Genomic DNA, 19,464 nt, shown 5'->3' with positions numbered 1-19,464 from the left:
GTGTTGCCTGTATACAATTTGTACTTGGGTCGAATTTTCTGCGAAAACTCCAGGAAGTGACTTTTCATGTGTGTTCTCGACGTCCTCCTCACTCCGCTTACAGAGCTCAACAGAAGTGCCTGACTGTCGTAGGATGGAGAGTGAATCTAATATGGAATCTGTTAGTACAAATAAACGACCGGCCTCTAGCACAACACAGACTCCTTCACAGACTTTCACATGTGTATGTCCACTTACCTCCTCTGTAAACATTATGCTGCCAAGTATCAGCGAGAGCGAGCAATATGTTACTGGTACAGTACGCTTAACAGCCTGCAGTGTCACTATAACGTGGTATTAAGTCACATAGAGCTCCTTTAACAACTCTTTATGGACGGATAATCCCGCTCTTCCTTTTTCTTTGATGACTTCATTGCCAAACTTTGGTTTCACACCATAATGCTGCAACACTTAGCTACATTTTGAGTCACTGCTATGGTTTAAAGTTTGTTAGCCCTCAGGGGACCCCTACTGGTCTTGGACCCAAACAGTCACCTGCCCTGCCTGTTGACAAGCAGCGCCTCTGTTGGACCTAAACGGTTCAAATGGCAATAATCCCGCCCTGTAAATAAAGATGAGGATAACATGCTGATACAGAAAGACAGGAGCTCCACAACATGTTGAAGAAATGAAGAAAGCACAGAGCCAGAAATCCTTAAATTAATTTAATCAGTAATATTTACACATCAGGAGCCATCCAACAGACTGGAGAGGATAAAACAGGATTCAAAGAAATATGTCTGAAATGTTTTCTCTGTTCTTCTTCCCTTGTTAATGCCAAAAGATCCCCAAACACATTTCATGTGTATCTATAAAAGCAGGCTAAATTATGACACTAAAGCCCTCAAACAACCCCACCCCTCGCCCGACATGAAAGAAAGAGTCAAAGTGAAACAAAGACGGAGAAACTTCTCACATCATCTCGTCTGATCCACAAACATCCTCCAGACGAGTGTCCGTCTTTTCATCCCAAATCAAAGGAAACACACGAATACTAACGTAAACCGACCATTTCTGCAAGACGTCACACGTTCCTTTTTATAAAACTGGAAGATTGTACACTACAGAAAATAATTGTATTTTACAACAATAGAACTTTAGGCAGTAAAATAGGTTTTAATTGAGGTAATTACATCATGGTTCTTGTACAGAGTATAAAATAAAAAAAATAGATTTATCTCTTTTATTCCCTAAAAACATCCGACAGACGCACGCTTCTCGTGTGGCGGTCGCTTCTTTTTGTCGCTGTCCTTTCATCAAAAAACCTCCTTAAACCAGATCAAACTTCTTACGTCGACGCAGAATCCGTTTGGTAGAACCCGTTAGATCACCTCCACCTGCTCGCTCTGTGACACCCAGGCTCGAGTCAAGTTTGAGTTAAATCGTCGAGTAGAACGTCTAAATACCAAAAGTTCACTTCTTTCTTTTTCCAACAAAGACTCAGGGACAGCTGCCGGCCGATCCTTGGAATAACACTTGTATAAAAGACACCTCGTGTTCATCGACTTTGGCGCCCCTTACGGTTTAGGATTGCCAGGATACCAGAATTTTAGAGTTTGATGTGATGCTAGTAAAAATGTAATTACATTGAAACCTGTTTGGTACAACAGCAATACGAGTAGAAGTCCTAGACCCCTGATGTTGGGTTATTTATACAAACTCTTGCACACCAGGAGTACGTTGGCTACCATTGCTCACCAACGTTTAGCCATTTCCCAGAGAGGTGAACGCGTTAAAACAAGTCCCTGACACCTTTAAAATCCTTCAACTGAAATCACTCTGGACGTTTTCCCTCTCCGTGACAGTCGGTCATCTGAGTCCAAACCAATCATGTATAAAGAGAAAATAAATCGATGACAAATAGAGAACGGAAGGATTGAAGCAGCTGAGGGACATTCAGTTTTCTACGTGAACAATTATTTTGCGCACTCTCCGCCGTGTGCCGACGTTTTTACTTCCACAAGAGTCCGTATCAAAGACTGTCGGCTGGAAAAACTCAGATCGTTCAAAGTGCTCTAAAAGGCTGCCAGCCAGGTGATCTCAGAAGAGTACTTTGGAGTATTTTCATGCATTAGTCTGCAGCTGACCCCGGGTCTTCTCAACGTAGGTCTTAGGCGAACATCCGCCACACACTAAATGTTACGACCTTTAGCCGGAGTCTTTCTTTGGGACTGTGAACCAGCGAGCAGTCGACCTCAAACATGACTTAGACCAAGGCGGAGAAAGTCTCTATCTGCAGAGGTGGAGGTGATTCTAACAAGAATCAAGGCACAAATCTGGACAAGACCTGACACACTGTGAAGAATGACTTATTGCACCTCGTTCAAATGGAAACAGACACACTGCTCGCACAACACCTGCACAAACTGCCTCCAACTTCCTGAAAACACAGCGCGGTGAACACACTGAAAAGTCCGAGCTTCACTCTGAGAGGATGCTTTTGTAGGAAGTCAAGGAATCTGTAGAGGCGCAAACTGGGAGGAGATACTTTGGGTATCAAGGATTCCAGAAGTTAGTTCCCTCCCAAAGAACTTCTAGGTGGTCCCATTCAATCAGCAACCCCCTTTAAGGCCTGGGCTGACAATGCCTTATCAAGGTCAGGGCCTCAGCATGAAGGGAACCAAAGATCCAGACTTTGATCCACTCAACCCAGAGTCAGGACCAAGATTTGCTGCCATGCTTTGACACGTTTACACGGAGTGCCAAAGCAAGTTCAGCAAGTCCTCACACTCTGCAGCTCTACAAAGCAACACACCTTTGAAGTGCTCGTCACTTCTTTGAAAGAAAGAGTGAAATAAGAAAGGGATGATTTAGATTTTTTTGGGTGCAGATTGAAAAGCTTCACATGATGGTAATAATTTCATGGTGTTCTTGTTCTTTGGAGACTTCTAGGTTTATCGACCCTGTTTAAGTTTGAAGTTCCACACAGATGGGGGGGGAGCTATCCATTTGTGTATTCTTCTTACATTCTCTAGTGATGGTCTGCCAGGTGGCCAACATGGTGCAGGTATCTCTTACAGTACTCTGTTAATGAAGTGACCCAGGCTGGATTAAAGCGCCTCCTGAGGACCGACTGCCTGGTTTTAGGGGAACGTTACGAAGACTTCCGTGGACAGGCTGGTTTTAGGGGAATTTTACGAAGACTTCTATGGACTGGCTGGTTTTACGGGGAACTTTACGGGGACTTCTGTGGACAAGCCGGTTTTAGGGGAACTCTACAGGGACACCAATCAGCTTTATTTATAAGCCCCCTACCAAAATCCCGACCTGCATGTTGCCAATTGAGAAAGTTTAAATATTTCCTGCAATATTTGATCATTAAAAACAATAAAAGACCGAATATTGTGTGTGTAGTACTTGTTCTTTGTGGCTGTGGTATCAACCAGGTATTAAAATATTTTGATTTCTACAAGAAACATATTGAAGTTTAAAATTCTGGTATGGTGACGACCCCTGTGGGGAGGTCAGCTGATGCTCCAGTACGACTTATTATCGGGAGGATAAATGTATCTAAAGATTTCCAAATGTCAGTAAACCAGTTTAAAGTGTTGAAAATATGTTTCCTGTGAGTTCTCTTGTGATTGTTACAGAATCAAGAGACCTCAGACAACCGAAGAAGCGGTTGGAATCACGTTCCCTTCACAAAGCCGGTAACTGGAGCCAGTTGCAAACTTTTAGAGTTCAGGTGGAAAAGTCAAATAAACTGTTGCACACTAAACCAAGAGCTGTCCGAAAGGCACCGTGCTTCAGATCACCTGTGAGCATCCTGGGATGGAGGACAGATTATCTGCCGAAGAGGGAACAGAGGGTATGTGAGAGGGATGGAGAACCCTGTCCCGGTCTGTAAGGCCATCATTGACTGACTGTGTTCAGGATCAGAGGCCAGCACCACTTCATTCCCTTACACGCGCTTCAGCACCTGAAGATAAAGTTCTAATTCTATCTAAGCTTTGTTCATATTAATCACTGATTATTGTAACCTCATGAGAACTGTTTGAGTCTGTCAGAGGAACTGACACAAGTCTCACAGACACCGCCTCCGCCGCCACATTCCAGACAGACTCAGCTCTCACCTGATCGATCTCTACATGGACCTACTCTTCATGGGGCAACGACACTCAGCAGCAGTGCAGCAGGTAGCAACAGGTCTGAAGACATGTTGGTGACACACAGGACACAGGTGAGCATGTATCAGGACACGTGCAGGAGAAACGTTCAGGTTGATCTCTTTAAAGAAGCCTCGTGTGAGCTCAGACTGCAGGTAAGAAACACCTGAGTGGATTTAAACCACATGCCTTACATACATCTGGACTTCAGGATCTTTGTTTTTCTCAATGTCTGTCGGAACCTGAGAATATTCTTCCTTCAAGTTTCTTCAGAAAAACATAGATACTTAAGCCCTTCGCTGCTCGTCACTCCTCTCAAATTTCTGACTCCACCCGTCCCTCCAATGGAGACAGGATATCATGCTCTTTTTTTGAATGGAGTTTGGTTGTTATCTGATTAAACATGAGCAGACTCTCAACGCTGAGAGACTTTCAGGAAACAGTTTCACGTGAACTCACTTGAGCTTAAAATAATCAAACTTGTGCTGACTATCGGACTCGATTCAAGTTTCCCGATAATAATCGAACGTCTGGCAACGACATCGGTAACTTTGTACGCAGCTCTCCGATGCAGAAGAATGAAGAATGGAGGTTGATCATTTAGAGCGATCCCTGCAAGGTGTCCTGTGTGTCCCATGTGTGTTTGTGTGTATGTGTCTGTGTGTGTGTGTGTGTGTGTGTGTGTGTGTGTGTGTTGAAGCCCTTGGACATAAAGCAACTGTTCGTGTTTAAGGCTTCTTTGTTCGAGTGTGTGTAAAAAAGTGTGTTAAAGGCTGTACTGTGACATATTGCATAAATCACCATCATCATCATCAACATCATCATCATCATCACCATCATTATCACCATCCTCACCTCTGTGTCGTTAAAACCTCACGATCAAATCTAAATCTTATTAGCATTCTGAGTTAGCACTGCACATTAGCATGGTTAGCTCCCTGTGACACACAAACCAGAACAGGACATAAGTGCAAGAGACTGTGTGTGTGTGTGTGTGTGTGTGTGTGTGTGTGTGTGTGTGTGTGTGTGTGTGTGTGTGCAGCCCTCAGAGGGGAGTGTGTAGGTGTGTGTACTGCTGTGAAGGAGGGGAGGAAGGAGAGGGGGAGGTGTTGGGGCCGGGGCTGTTGGCATGGCGTGGAGAGGGGGACGAGTCAGAGAGCTGCAACTCCTCCAGCTTCTTCAAGTACTCGTCTCTGAGTGCCAACAGCTCCTTGTAGCGCTGCTCCACGGGACTCTGCTGCTGCAATACACACAAACAGGACACACGTGCATGATGTTAACTTAGTAAATTATGATAACTTGGGAAGGAAGTGACCATATTTGGACATGTGGGAGGAGCTTGAGGGGAGCGCTCCTCATACTGTCGGTTGTACTGCATGTTCCTTGTTACCTGCTGTCGCATACGGGGGTTCCAGCGGATGTAATAAGTCACCCACAGCTCTAGGTGGCGCATGCTGGCCACCGGGTACAGGACTCTGCCGGACTCAGGGGTGTAGAATGGGTTTAAATAATTCTCCATCTTACTGTTGACCAGAGACCAGAGAGACACAGTCTTCAACCGCAGCTCCTGCAGACACAGAAAGGAGAGGCCGTGAGGCGTTCACTGACACCAAGACAAAGAGGTCGATGATGATACCTTCACTGACCCCCAGGGACAGGCAGAGGGAAACAAAAGTATTTAATATGTGATTGAGGTGTGACCTGGATGTAGATCATTTATAGTTCAGTTGAGGTAAGTGTGTGGTTGAGGTGTAGTTCGTCAGGATTCGGGTGTGTCTTACGTGCTGGTCTCGTGCGCTCTCACAGTTGTAGAGAAACGTCCCAAAGCGACAGCTGTACAGGTGATCCAGGATGGTCAGCAGGAGGCGCTCATTGAACTCAAAGGCTGTGGGAAACTAAGAGGAGAGGGGAGACAAGGAGGAGAGGAGAGGAGTCATAAATCAGTAATGTATATGTGTGTATATATTTATGAGGCTAAATCAAACACCAGAGAGTAAAGATCACCATCATTAGTAAGGGTCGTGATCGTACCTGTTTGGTCATCTGCCACACACAGTCGATGAACTGAACAAAGATGGGAGATCTGTCCTGATCAGCATGGTTCTTATCTCCGTGTCCTATCCTCTGCTCACACAGAGACACACACACACACACACAGATTAATAATGAAGTGAGACTAAACTTTGATCATCCTGAAGACAAAGGATTTAAAAGTTTCTTACTGATGCGAACTTGTGTCCAAAGCTGATCCACTCTTTCTCAATCAGAACCTGAAACAACACAAACATTGGAAGGGTTCAGTAGGTCAACAGACAGTACAGTACTGTGGTGGTCTGACAGATGTGTAGATTGTGGCTGCTGGCTGCTTTGGTGGTCTGACAGATGTGTAGATTGTGGCTGCTGGCTGCTTTGGTGGTCTGACAGATGTGTAGATTGTAGCTTCTGTGTTGGTCTGACAGATGTGTAGATTGTAGCTGCTGTGGTGGTCTGACAGATGTGTAGATTGTAGCTTCTGTGTTGGTCTGACAGATGTGTAGATTGTAGCTGCTGTGGTGGTCTGACAGATGTGTAGATTGTAGCTTCTGTGTTGGTCTGACAGATGTGTAGATTGTAGCTGCTGTGTTGGTCTGACAGATGTGTAGATTGTGGCTGCTGGCTGCTTTGGTGGTCTGACAGATGTGTAGATTGTAGCTTCTGTGTTGGTCTGACAGATGTGTAGATTGTAGCTTCTGTGTTGGTCTGACAGATGTGTAGATTGTAGCTTCTGTGTTGGTCTGACAGATGTGTAGATTGTAGCTGCTGTGGTGGTCTGACAGATGTATAGATAGTAGCTGTGTTGGTCTGACAGATGTGTAGATTGTAGCTGCTGTGGTGGTCTGACAGATGTGTAGATTGTGGCTGCTGTGGTGGTTGGATCTTGAGATTGTTTACACGATCAGAAGCTTTCTAACGATATAGGTCAGGAGTGATACTAATAAACATCAGCTGTGCAAATCATCATGATCAGTAGAAAATACTCCTGAGACTCTGTCAGATTCTCCCCAGGTGAAAGCTCACCGTGCTGTACAGAAACTGACCTGAAACCCTCGCAGCGTGCGGTAGTGACTGTCCAACATGAGCATGCTCAGAGAGGTGAGCTGAGCCGTCCTGTCCCAGCCGTCGCTGCAGTGAACCACCACCGAGTTTCCACTTGACACCTTATCGGCCACCTGGATGGCTCCTGACAGGACCAGCTGCAGAAACCGATGAGACTCTTTATTAAGCTGTTCATTCATACAGTCAAACATTCTTTTGAACCTGAGGGAGAAAGTTCACATTCAAACTGTAATGAGCCATTCAGCTTAAAAACATTCAGTCTATCAGCGCATCAAGGCGTCTGAAGTAGTTTGGAGTGTGATCCAGCAGAGGGCACTCTCAGCATTACTTAACCATTGCATGACCGTAACATTTTGTGAAAGAGGGCAAAACTTATTTGTGCAACTTAGACAGTGCTCTGTGTGTTTTTAAAGCTTTACAATAACAGAGATTGTATCGTTTGAAAAACATGTGGTATCAAAAATGTGGACGGCCGTACCTTGATGTGTTCGAGCCAGTGTGTGGACTCTAAACTGGACAGCCAGTGGGACTCCTCCACGTTGGGGTAGACGATATCTTTGAGTTTCTTCAGGGACTCTCTCATCACGTGGATGTTCTGGATGTCCAGGAAGATCAGCTCTGCGTTCTGATACTCGTCGCCCTCGTAGCCTCCTCCGGTCGCCTGCAGGGGGAGATGAAGAGGATCAGCTTCTGATGTACATCATGAGTAGTGGAAACATTCAGTATAAAAATGGATGACAGGTGTGGCTTAGACATAAAACCTCACTTTATTGGCCACGGCGTTGACGTTGGGCCGGGCGTCGTAGATGGTGAGCTTGGTGGTGTCATTGGCCTCTCTGATCAGGTCGAGGTAACGCTCATCGTCTTTGTTCCTTTTACCCGACATCCCGACCAGAGGCTGACTGCAGCGCACGATCACCGCCTGGTTCTCCCTGTGGATCCACGACAGAACCTGAGGACACACGGACACACACACGCACACACACACAGAGAGAGAGAGAGAGTCACCGTTAATGTCGGGAAACTTTGAATAGCATCTTTTGTTGACGTTTCAGTCTGTTTACCCGCTGCAGACGTTACAGTCTGTTTACCGCCTGTTTACCTGCTGCAGACATTACAGTCTGTTTACCGCCTGTTTACCTGCTGCAGACATTACAGTCTGTTTACCTGCTGCAGACATTACAGTCTGTTTACCTGCTGCAGACCTTACAGTCTGTTTACCTGCTGCAGACGTTACAGTCTGTTTACCCGCTGCAGACGTTACAGTCTGTTTACCTGTTTCAGACGTTACAGTCTGTTTACCCGCTGCAGACGTTACAGTCTGTTTACCCGTTGCAGACAGTCATTATCTTTCCATGTTAATGAAGGGAATCTAAAATAATCTTGACTCAAACTGATCCTGGTTCAGTTTTCTCTTACCGGTATGCGTGCTCTGGACCTGAAGGCGGCGACTCTCCTCAGGTCTTCTTCTTTACTCTTAAAGGGAACAGCGAGCACGGTGGGATAGGTGTCACACAGCTCGTAGTTCTTATTGATGAACGTTATACGCCACTTATTGTTGGGTAAGCCCTGAAACACAAAGAGAGGCTCAGTCAGAGAAAAGTCCGGCTTTGTTAACGTGTACACCAGTGGAACTACGAGGCTCTGCCAGTGTTTACGTTGATTTGTTTACTTATTCAGGGTTTATGCAGTGTTTTCAAGTTCAAAGATAGAGTCTGTTTCTTTGTCCTTCAAAATAAAATACAGACTTCTCCTAAAGTAAAGCTGCTCCATCGTCCCTTCTGGGCCTCCGTACATGTGTGGTGGTGACTGTGTCTGCAGAGACTCTGTCCTCTGACTGGATTTTACTGTTCTGCTTTGTACTGGTTGAAACTAGGGCCCGATCAATACGTCTTTTTTAGGTCGATAAAAATACTGATATAAAGAGAGACAAAACAATCAGATACCGATATATCTGCCGATATCTTTCGTCTACCCATCTTCAATCTGTTGATCCCTCAGTTATCAAACACTCGTGGTCAAGATATATAATGAAGAGAAGATGGTCACTCAGCTGGAAAGTAACTGACCATGTACGAGCATCACCGCTCGACTCTCTGCAGAGTGATGATGCTCCTTGTAATCCATATAGCGCCCTCTGCTGGTGACAGAGAACTGCTAGTGTAATACAATGAAGCTCAAATGAAATGATATCTGACTGGTGAATAAATCTGTAATATCAGTGCATAGCTCAGATTAAATTAGCTGATACTTATAGTCACTGGATGAGATGATATCGGCTGATATTATTGGCTGGTCGATGAATCAGTCGGGCTTCAGTTGAAGAGGAACGTTTCGGGGGGTTATTTTATTTCAGGATCCTTTGAAGAGGATTATTCAGGGAGCAGGTTGGTCCTCTCTGACCTCTTCCCACTCTCTGCCTCCATGTTTTATTCACACACCTACTCTAAACAATGACGCACCAGCTCACAGTTTAATCCTTATTATGATATTACTGCTGCTGATCCTCACCTGCCGTCTGAACTCCTCGATGGGTTTGTAGACGCTCCAGCCGTTCTCCTCGTACTTCTCCTGAGTCACGTACGCAAACAGAGGCTGGATGGACGAGAGAGAGAGGGATGGAGAGAGAGAGAGAGAGAGAAAGATAGGGCGTGAAGAGAAGCATGGTGAGGTTTTGACGTCTCACAGAAACATTTATTGCGTAGAAGAAGTCTCCTGATGGACAAACTCTGATCTGTTGTTCGTATCGTCCCTGACACTGGCGCTCGCTGCCTCTCAGTTTCCAGTCAAATGTTTCCTGCAGCTGATTTTAAAGATCTGTGACAACTAATTAAACTCTTGTCGACTCTTTGTGTTCCTCTGAGACGGCAGCAGTAACGCGGACAAACGGGAGCATAAGTGGAGATGAGAATGAAGGTTTTCTCAGAAATGTTTGGTCTCACACGGCGTGCAGATGGAGCTGCAGCGTGGGCGCTGAGCTGTGTGTCACAGTGTGAGGAGGCTGCAGCTCTCATGTTTTAACATCCTGCACTAAATACTGATTCAAACTCTAACTCAGCCAGAAGCAGAATACAAATATGGATTCCTGCTTTAATTACAATCAGTACAGGCAGAGCGGCGTTCTGTTTCAATCATCTGAGACATGTTGTAGGGTCGTCATGGTAACACGACTTAAGAGTAGCTTCTAGTTCAAACATTAAAAGAATGATCGGGAAAACCACGGCGACCTCAGCACCCGATACCGGAGAGGTTCTTGTTCCTGAACAAACATGTTGGCAACGTTTTCTCCTCTGTCTCGTCACGCCGGCCTGACCACACAGACACGTTTTGATGCTACGGATCGTTACATAACAGATTAAATTGATTTAAAACACCAGGTATCAAAGTTTGTGACAACTTTGGTTCGTCGCTAGGCGTTAAATCTTCCGATAGTTTTTATTCAGTAGGTGGCAGTAGAGCAACCTGCAGCCTGCGTACACCGCCTGACATGCACATCTTAAAAATGAAACTACACGACGACACGATGCAGACTGCGAGCCCTGTGATTGGTCCACACCTCTCTCATGTCAAACATCAGGAGTCTGGTTATGTGGGGGGATAAACGTGTGTGTGTATGTGTGTAGTGAAGCTCTGTGTGCGTCTTCTTACCAGGCCGTGTGAGAGGGGGAAGGCGTGTCTGAAGAGGAGGTCAAATAGGTCTCTCCTGCTGTGACCTTCCTGCTTCAACGCAAACCTCAAGTTCCTCATGTCCTGAAGAAAAGGGAGAGAAACAGGAGAGACAAGATTTTACAACAATCAAACACACACACACACACACACTCAGAGACACACACACACAGAGAAACACTCTCACACACACACACGCAAACACGCACACACACAGAGACACACACAGAGAGACACACAAACACACACACACACACACAGAGACACACAAACACTAACACACACACACACACACACACACACACACAGAGGCACACAAACACTAACACACACACACACAGAGACACACACACAAACACACAGATACACACACACACACACACACACACACACACACACACAGAGACACACAAACACACACACACACACACACACACACACACACACACACACACACACTCCTCCTCCTCCTCCTCCTCCTCTCACACCTTGCAGGTGATATCCAGGCCATACGAGTTCTCTCCTCTGCTTGAAGCCCCGCCCATCTTCTCCACCCGGCTGATGGCGCCCAGAGGAACGTCCAACATGACGGCAACGTCCTGCAGAGAACAGTGGTGATGATGTGAACATGTTACTGGTGTGTGATCGTATTACATGATTTATTACTGAGGCGAACACTCACGGCGTCCGAGCTCTTGAAGTAGAGTCTGAAGTTGGTGATCAACACTTTTCCTTTTACTGCTGCGTTGTAAGGACACATGTACATGACGTCTTTATCTGCACACACACAGATCATCAGTTAAACATCAGCAGCTCTGACACACACAGATCATCACTGTAACTCTGCTGCTTCCTCTCCTCTCAGCAGCTTCGTGTGTTTGCTGACGGAGAGTTCTGTGAGAGCAGCTCACGTGCAGAGAAGAGGAAGAAGAGGCGTGCAGAGAGTGTGGCTAAAAATACAAGCATGAGTACATCTGTGAACGGCCCTCTCCTCTGAGAGGTTCTAAGACTAAAAGAGACACGAAGAAGCTGCTCCACGGTGGTGACTGTGTCTGCAGAGACCCTGGCCCTTTCCAAATTGTCACAGTTCAGTAGGCAGTACGTACTATTCAGTATGGAGTTTCAGTATACTGAACTTTCGTGGTCATTCAATATGCATATTTTGGGTCTACCTCAGTATACTGAACATTTCAGTATGGATACTAACTTCCGGGTTTCATGCAGTATGGATCGAATGCATGCTTTCAGGAAATGAATTGTATTTTATCACCCACAATGCTGTGCGAAATTAAACGTAAATTGTCCTCCAAATCAAAACAAACGAGCGTGGATTAATTGAATACATTTTTAATCTAGAGTCAAAGTCCCGACTGAAATCACTACTTTAAATTAACAACAGAAAATATAACAAATATCTGCATTATTATAAAACCTTTCCCCCTCTATTTAAATAATAATTTCACTATTTAAATGCGTCTTTATTGGTTTATTTTATATTCTGTATATTACTGTCTTTCATTAGTACTGTCCTTTATGTACTGTATGTTATTTAGTTATTTAATCTGTAATCTTTACTTGAGTTACATTGTGATATTGTTTTTTGTTTACCTGACTGTATATGCGCATTACTCTTCTTGAATAAAGATAAACAAAAAAACAACAACAAATGGGTGGATGCGGCCGGTTCGGGAAACGTAAATGACGTCACTTCCATACTGAATGAATCAGAAGAAGTAGGAACAAATATCTGCCTACAGTGTGTGCATACTGAATAGTAGGTACTAACAGTAAACAGCATGGATAGTACGTACTGCATACTGAAAGATTGAGTAGGTACTTGGCAATTCGGATACGGCCCGTGTCCTCTGACAGGAATTTACTGTTCTGGTTGACTCTGGATGTTTTTGGGCGGAGCTGGTGTGTTTCCTCCAGCCAATGACAGCGCAGCAGGTGAGATTAGGGGTGGATACACTTCAGTGATTGGATGCCATTCAAACCGGCGAATCGTCCATGTCTATAATTTGTAAAGTAAAACTTCAAGGGCGAATTACAGATATCATCTCCCACACCTCACTCAGCAGCTCAGTCCTTTGTGGCGTTGGAGGCTGTGCTGGTCGTTCTAATCCAAGGTGTGGACAGCTTTTTAAATTCAGTCGGCTCACCTCGCCACACGGTGGCCGATTCTAAACTCCATCAGAGAAACCAGCCGTCGTAGAGAGACTAATGTTCTTAGTTCAGAGCGCTTGTTGATTGGTTGTTTGTAGAAGTGGACCAGTCGTCTTCTTCCTGACGGGGATTCTAATGAATTCTAATGAAACCCCGGCAGGGTGTACGCTGTGACGTGTGATGCTGCCCCCAGAGACGGGGAGGTCATCATGCAGCGCCTCAACGTCTCTGATCAGAAATGTCAGTAAATAAAAACTTATCTCGTGTAAAAGCGCAGCACTGAACACGGACGTAAAGGGGGTAACTACCAAACTACCTGAGGTCACCAGGTGACGCTAATACTGAGATACGGCTTCAGTGAAAGAGAATGGTCTGAGAGAATCGTCTTCATTCTCAGGGAGGGTGCAGCCCTCGTGAGTGTGACTGCAGGTGATTCATCATGTGACGTCTTCTGATGTAAAGACGCTTAGAAAGAAATGCGCCTCACAGTCACAACACTCACCTATGATCCTCTCCTCTCCTGGAAGCAGAGACACGTCCGACAGCAGCTCCATCTTCAGAGACTCTCTGGACGTCTGAAACACACACAAACACACACACAGATTAATTTAAAGAGACAGTGAAGGCTCTCAGCTTCATGTTTGTACTTGGAGCAGGTTTGTGTGAGCAAGCGGAGGTCAGAGGTCAGGTGAAACAGCATCACTGAGACCCTGAGGGTTAAAGGAGCGAGGAGACTAAAGCTCTTCATCATCCTCTACAGGTTAATTCCATTTATTCCCGTCTCCGCTGTTCTCCAGGTGTCCGCTGTGGCCTCTCCTTCTTTTTTTAAAAGTGTCAGATAATGGGGTCACATTCTGAACGGTAAAGTTCAATCAGTAAGATGTGTAGTGAGTGAAATGATAAAGTGACCTTACTATATGATCAGACATTAAGGAAACATGTTATGTTGATTCTGATCCTGAATGCTCTGGATTTGTTCAGAAGGCGGTTTTAAGGCACCCCCACACGGCCGTTTTGGACACCCCTCAATTTGCCAGATATGAGAGCAGTTATCAGGTCAACAGGTGTTGCAGTGATGGAAGCGGGCAAGAGAAGTGGTTCAGATAGAAGTGATTGTACCCGACCTAAAAAGCCTCTGCATGTTTCTAATAAGCTCCACGAGCAGAAACGTGCTCAAACTAGGATCAATATTAGAGATGCTTTTGAAAAATGGAGAGAGGTTAGAACACAGAAAGGTTTACAGACTGATGCAGAGCTGGATAAACACTGAAGCTTCAGTGTCCACCACATGGCAACCTACGTGAGCATCGACTCTAGAGAGGAGGGGGCGGGGGGAGACAGCTCTCTACAATGTTTAGAATTTAGACCCAGTATCCATTTTAAACACTAGGGGTCAGAGTTAGATATATATTGACGTCTGATCTCCAGGTGCATCAACAGATGAACTCTGAAAACAGCACAGATATGATGTAGCATATTCCACACTGAGTGAACTTACACTGGAGATGCGTGTGTCCAAGGCGTTGGAGTTATAGACGGAGACTGGTGAGGCCATCGCTCAGGGAGGGGGGCTTCACAGGCTGAGAGAGAGAGAGAGAGAGAGTTAATAGGGTGGATCAGCAGTGAATATCCAACTCCAGATTAAATCCAAAGATTTGTTATCAGCACAACACGGCAGGTATCAGAGTGTTCTCAGTGTTCACACGTTGAGGAGTGTAACGCTGCAGGTCACACACGTTAACACTCTCACTAAAGCTCCTCACTCTGACTCAGGATGTTTCCATCTGTGTCCTCACATCAGCTCTCCCAGACTTTAACAGACATTTAATCAGAAAGCGGGGAGGAGACACTTGGGGTGAAGCCGCCTGCGTTCACACCAAGCAGCAACCTGTCGAAAAATGAAGTCGACGTTGAAGTGTAAAATCCTGCAGTTTGTCGAGTGTCCACTAGAGGCTGGCTGCAGAAGCACAGGAAGTCACATACACACCCATTCTAAGGGCGCGGTCACACTGGCCATCTGTACCGTGCTGTACTCAAGCACGATTGCCCCCCCCGCTGCGCCATTCCCACGCCGGCCGGCACGGCCCGCAGTCATACTGGCCAGGACTAACTGTGCCCAAGCACGATTACCTCTTGTACATAAAGTTGTAATACAACACATGCACGTTTTATGTTATTATGAAGCATGCTCAGTTTACAAACAGGCGGATGTCTGTACATCAGAGAAAAACACAGAGCATGACAGCTACTTTACTGACTTTGTGGCTATTTTTAGGCCATTTTTTTCAGACACAGCAATAAAAAAATAAAAAAATAAAATAGACACGCGGCTAAGCCGTGCAGACGCCCGCACATCAGAGAACAACACAGACAACATGACAGCTACTTTGTGGCTTATATTGAGTCATGAGTCAGATACAGCCATGAAACTCTGGATTTCTCCATAATGAAGGCTGTCAGGGTTGTGTACCCGCGTGCTTTTGCTTGTGCATGAAGTGTACCGTGCTGAAGCACACCTCTCCGTTGTGTGCCAAAGCCAAGGTCTGCTTGGGCACGGTACGGCTGGCCAGTGAGACTGCGCCCTAAAAGCCTGTTTTTACAGCAGAGATTAACATGTTTACAGCCTGGTCAATAAACCAAATAGGTCTGATTATCTCATGTCTTGATCGGCACAGACTGTACGGGGGTGAATGTTTTGATAACTCATCAGTTTTGATTTTGAGTTCGCATTTCCAGCATGGAGACCGCCATTGATGGGACTCTAGCGCCCCCTGCAGGTGACGGGCGACCTCACTTAGGCGTCATTAATATTTACAATCTGAGTTCACACATGAAGCTCCTCGCGATGATCTCAGGACGTGTTCATCATCAGCTCTACGTTGGTTACATTAACAAACTACCCCTCGTCTCTGACTGGAGGAGCCAACAGGTGAGTGACCGTCAGGTGAGTGACAGGTGTGCAGTGTGCATATGGGAGACAGCACAGCTCAGGTAACTCAACACTGAATACGAGATGAATATATTATTTACAGACTTGTCAAATCGCAAGACGACCTTTCAAAATAAAACACAGCTCAAAGTTGTGAGAGAAAGGGGGACAATGTACAGCAAAGGCCGAGGTCAGATTCGAACCCACGGCCGTTGAGAAGAGGACTACAGCCTCCGTACATGGGGCACGCACCACAACCGCAAGGCCATCAGCGCCCTGATCACTTTAAACATTCTCATCTGGCTCAGTCTCTCTTTGAAGACGTTCAGACTGAACTGTAAGACGTGTCCACCAATCGTCTCCATGAGGACGGTGAGACAGGGCTGCTCGATGATGTCAGAAAACCTAAACAATCAGGATTATAACCGTCCTCAAATAAGAAAATAAACGTGTCAGACTTATTGAAGTTTAATCTCTGGATCTCATGACTTCTGAGATTTCAAACTAAAGTTTCCTCACTTTCACTTCTCTCTGTGTGTGTGTGTGTGTGTGTGTGTGTGTGTGTGTGTGTGTGTGTGTGTGTGTGTGTGTGTGTGTGTGTGTGTGTGTGTGTGTGTGTCACAGCCTGCTGCATATTTTCACTTTCTCTCGTATTCAGATAGGTAGGCTACATGTGACAGGCGTGTCAGAGGAAACTTTTTAACTTATAAATAAATCACCCAGGAGGTACAGGAGGGAGGAGTCCATGAAAAAATGCAAATAAACGATAAATGATCGAATGTCAGGAGTCTAGGACTGCTGTTTCTGTTGCCATGGTAACCAACAGGTGTCAATATAATTGTATTTGTATTAAAATCACATCAAATATTAAGATCCAGGTACTGTGACACTCTAACATTTCAGACAGATTTATTTTAAACCAATCACAGCTCTGTTACCAGTTACTCAACCTGCACACACCTGACTGTACCTGAGAGATGACGTGATAAAACCGGGATATGAGGTGTTGATAAAGCCCAATCATAGCCAGGTGAACACCTGTTTACACAGGTACAGGATCATTCAGGGTGTAGCACTTAGCTGTGTGTTGACAGCAGCTCCTCGGTGTGAACATAAACACAGAAATACCGTCTTTAAACCTCTTCCACTTCACACAACGCAGTCTGGTATCTAACCCGGGTCCGTCTCCGAACCAGTCCACACAGAGCAGGATGAAGCAGGCTGACCCGGGACAAAGCTGACCCGGGACAAAGCTGCTCCTGGAGCCTGAACTGAACTTTTCCAACTCCTCCATTCCAGCAGCTGTGGAGCCGCACCAGGAAACAGCGGAGGCCTACACGCTACGAAAGCTCGTTCCCGCCGAAAAACGGGCTCGTTAAACCCCGAAGAGGACCGAAATATCCGGTAAACCCCCCCGAACACCCCCTGCTGTGACCTCGGGAAGCCTCGCGGAGGCCAAATGTCGGAACTTACCCGCAAAGTGCGATTCTCCCGTGGCTGAATGTCGATCTGTTTCCCTCAAGCCTCAGCAGGAACTTACTCCGCGTCACGTGCCGGACTGTCAGGGCGCGGATTGGCTGCTTGTCAAGCTGGAGTTCGCATTGTTTCCTGGGAAAAATGTAGTTTTTTAAGTAAACGGCCGTGGTTCCTGAAATGGATCAGAAAAGCGCTGTTCTTGTTTTAAATTAAAATAAGTTTATTTGTTTTGTAATTTTTATGATGATAATTTTACGAAATTATCTGCTCTAATTTTTTATTCTGCTCTAACATTTTTTAATGAATATGTGACTCAAGGAGAGAAGCACAATCTTTGATGTTTTTGTTAAATCTTATCAGCTTTGAGTTTCAGTCCAGATAAAAAGTCACAACTTAAACCTCAACATGACTTCATTAAATTTAATAACACAACTTAAACTGCTGACCAAGTTCTCCCACAATGCATCACTCCTCTGATGGTCAATGAGGGGTTAAGAGTCTCTTCTGCATCAGGACCATCCTTCAGCCCTCCATCAATTGCCTAACCAAACATCCGGTACATTCAGGTCCACAGGGGCCTCAGACCCCTCCATAAACCACGACTGTTCATCTGGGGGAGGAGACCCCCCCCTCCCCCCCCCCCGAACGTTTCCCTCAGCAGACTGAAATCTTCTTTTGTGTTTTCCAATAAACCTAAGAATGTTTCATCATGTATTTCTTGTTTCCTCCTCTTCGCTGCGCTGTCGCCTCATGCAGACTCTTTTATCAGTTCATGTTTTTACATGTTTTATTCTTCATGTACTCGTGCATTCACACAGCTCTGACTCTCTCAGCTGCAGTTCTCCTTGTATCCAGCAGGGGGCAGTAAAGCCCAGCTGGTTGGTGGTGTAGTCTATTTATAGTTCATTTATCCACAAGCACTTTGCAGCTTCATATCGATTCAATCAATGAAGTGAATTCATGATGAGAACCCACATTTAATCTGTTGTTACTCTCGTTTCATAAACACAGAGGAGCTTTAGTTCTTTGTTTTTCTGTGTGCCAACATCGTTATAGGAAATGAATTTAATCCTTGAGTTTGAAGACGAGAAGCCGAGCGCTCTGATCAAAGTGTCTCGATGTTGAACAAACAAATATTAAAATAAAATAAATGAAATCAAGAAGTATGAAGTCCAGAAAATATATATTTTTTATTCTCTGCACACACACAATTATCCTGTGAAGGCTGTACAAGTTCTTTCCATAAAATAGTGATATCTGAGCCTCTGAGGTGACTAGAGCAGGATGGAAACACTCTCCATGACAAAGTTTAACGTGCTCGCATGAACACCCACAGCGTGAGCTCGGGAAACGATCTCACGCTCACAGGAACTGTTATGTTTCTGCACATATCATCTGAGGGCCTCCGTAGAGAATAAAACTGTTTGAGGATTCGCAGGGATCATAACGACACGACTTCATCGTGAACACTATGACTTAATCGTGAATGACACGACTTCATGAAGGCTACGACTTCATTGGGATAACAAAGAGGCTGAAGTGTGAGGTGAACCATGGAGAGATGATGAATGACCCAAGGGGAACGTCCGTCCTCTGAATCACAGATACCTGACTGATCGATGACACCGAGCTGCACTGAGCACGTGCAGAGACATCGACCATGCGGACAAGCGTCAGGTCGCAGCTCGGGTTTAGAAGGAGAGCCACAGGGCAGTAACAGGAGCTCTGATTGGCCTGCTGTCGTCTCAACTGTGAGCATGAACAGGTGTCAGGCTCAGCGGGGTCAAAGGTCAACAGCTGGTGAGCTCTATGTTTCTATTATTCATCAGTTTTCAGAGCGGAGAAGAATCTATGATGAGATCTTCATATGTTAAAGAGTTGAGTCCGTCACCACTTCAGGAGGAGATTTAAATGGCTAAACATCAAAGTGACACTGATGCATTGTGGGGGATTTGGTGTTCGCAGGTTGAAATTGTTTGATGTGTA

The 19,464-nt window shown here is 45.4% G+C and overlaps 1 protein-coding gene across 2 annotated transcripts; it reads right to left on the bottom strand.

Moving 5' to 3' along the window:
• Window positions 1-691: 691 nt before the first annotated feature.
• mtm1 (myotubularin 1) lies at window positions 692-17,571 on the bottom strand. 2 transcript variants are annotated; one of them, XM_020649284.3, is made up of 16 exons: window positions 17,476-17,571; window positions 14,572-14,653; window positions 13,576-13,648; window positions 11,590-11,684; window positions 11,396-11,506; window positions 10,890-10,991; window positions 9,753-9,836; window positions 8,661-8,810; window positions 8,008-8,193; window positions 7,720-7,902; window positions 7,223-7,378; window positions 6,368-6,415; window positions 6,177-6,269; window positions 5,927-6,040; window positions 5,536-5,712; window positions 692-5,385 (listed from the first exon to the last, which is right to left on the bottom strand). In XM_020649284.3, the coding sequence occupies exons 2-16, from the start codon at window positions 14,626-14,628 to the stop codon at window positions 5,191-5,193; spliced, it is 1,824 nt and encodes a 607-aa protein (XP_020504940.1). In that variant the 5' UTR covers window positions 14,629-14,653; window positions 17,476-17,571; the 3' UTR covers window positions 692-5,190. The 2 variants fall into 2 exon arrangements, with proteins under 2 accessions (XP_020504940.1, XP_029136133.1); XM_029280300.2 differs by having other exon boundaries at window positions 692-5,382.
• Between the last annotated feature and the right edge of the window lie 1,893 nt (window positions 17,572-19,464).

This window comes from Labrus bergylta, chromosome 22, assembly GCF_963930695.1.
Source record: "Labrus bergylta chromosome 22, fLabBer1.1, whole genome shotgun sequence".
NCBI lineage: Eukaryota > Metazoa > Chordata > Actinopteri > Labriformes > Labridae > Labrus > Labrus bergylta.
Note: the sequence above shows the minus strand (reverse complement) of the source record. Positions and strands in the feature narration are given on the sequence as shown.

Bases quoted from the DNA above. Each gene is read 5' to 3' on its own strand.
- mtm1 (XM_020649284.3), bottom strand. From the start codon at position 14,628: ATGGCCTCACCAGTCTCCGTCTATAACTCCAACGCCTTGGACACACGC. The intron at 13,649-14,571 runs GTAAGTTCACTC...TGTGTGTTTCAG, and splicing joins TGGACACACGCATCTCCAGT to ACGTCCAGAGAGTCTCTGAA. The intron at 7,379-7,719 runs GTACGGCCGTCC...CGGTTTCTGCAG, and splicing joins ACTGGCTCGAACACATCAAG to CTGGTCCTGTCAGGAGCCAT.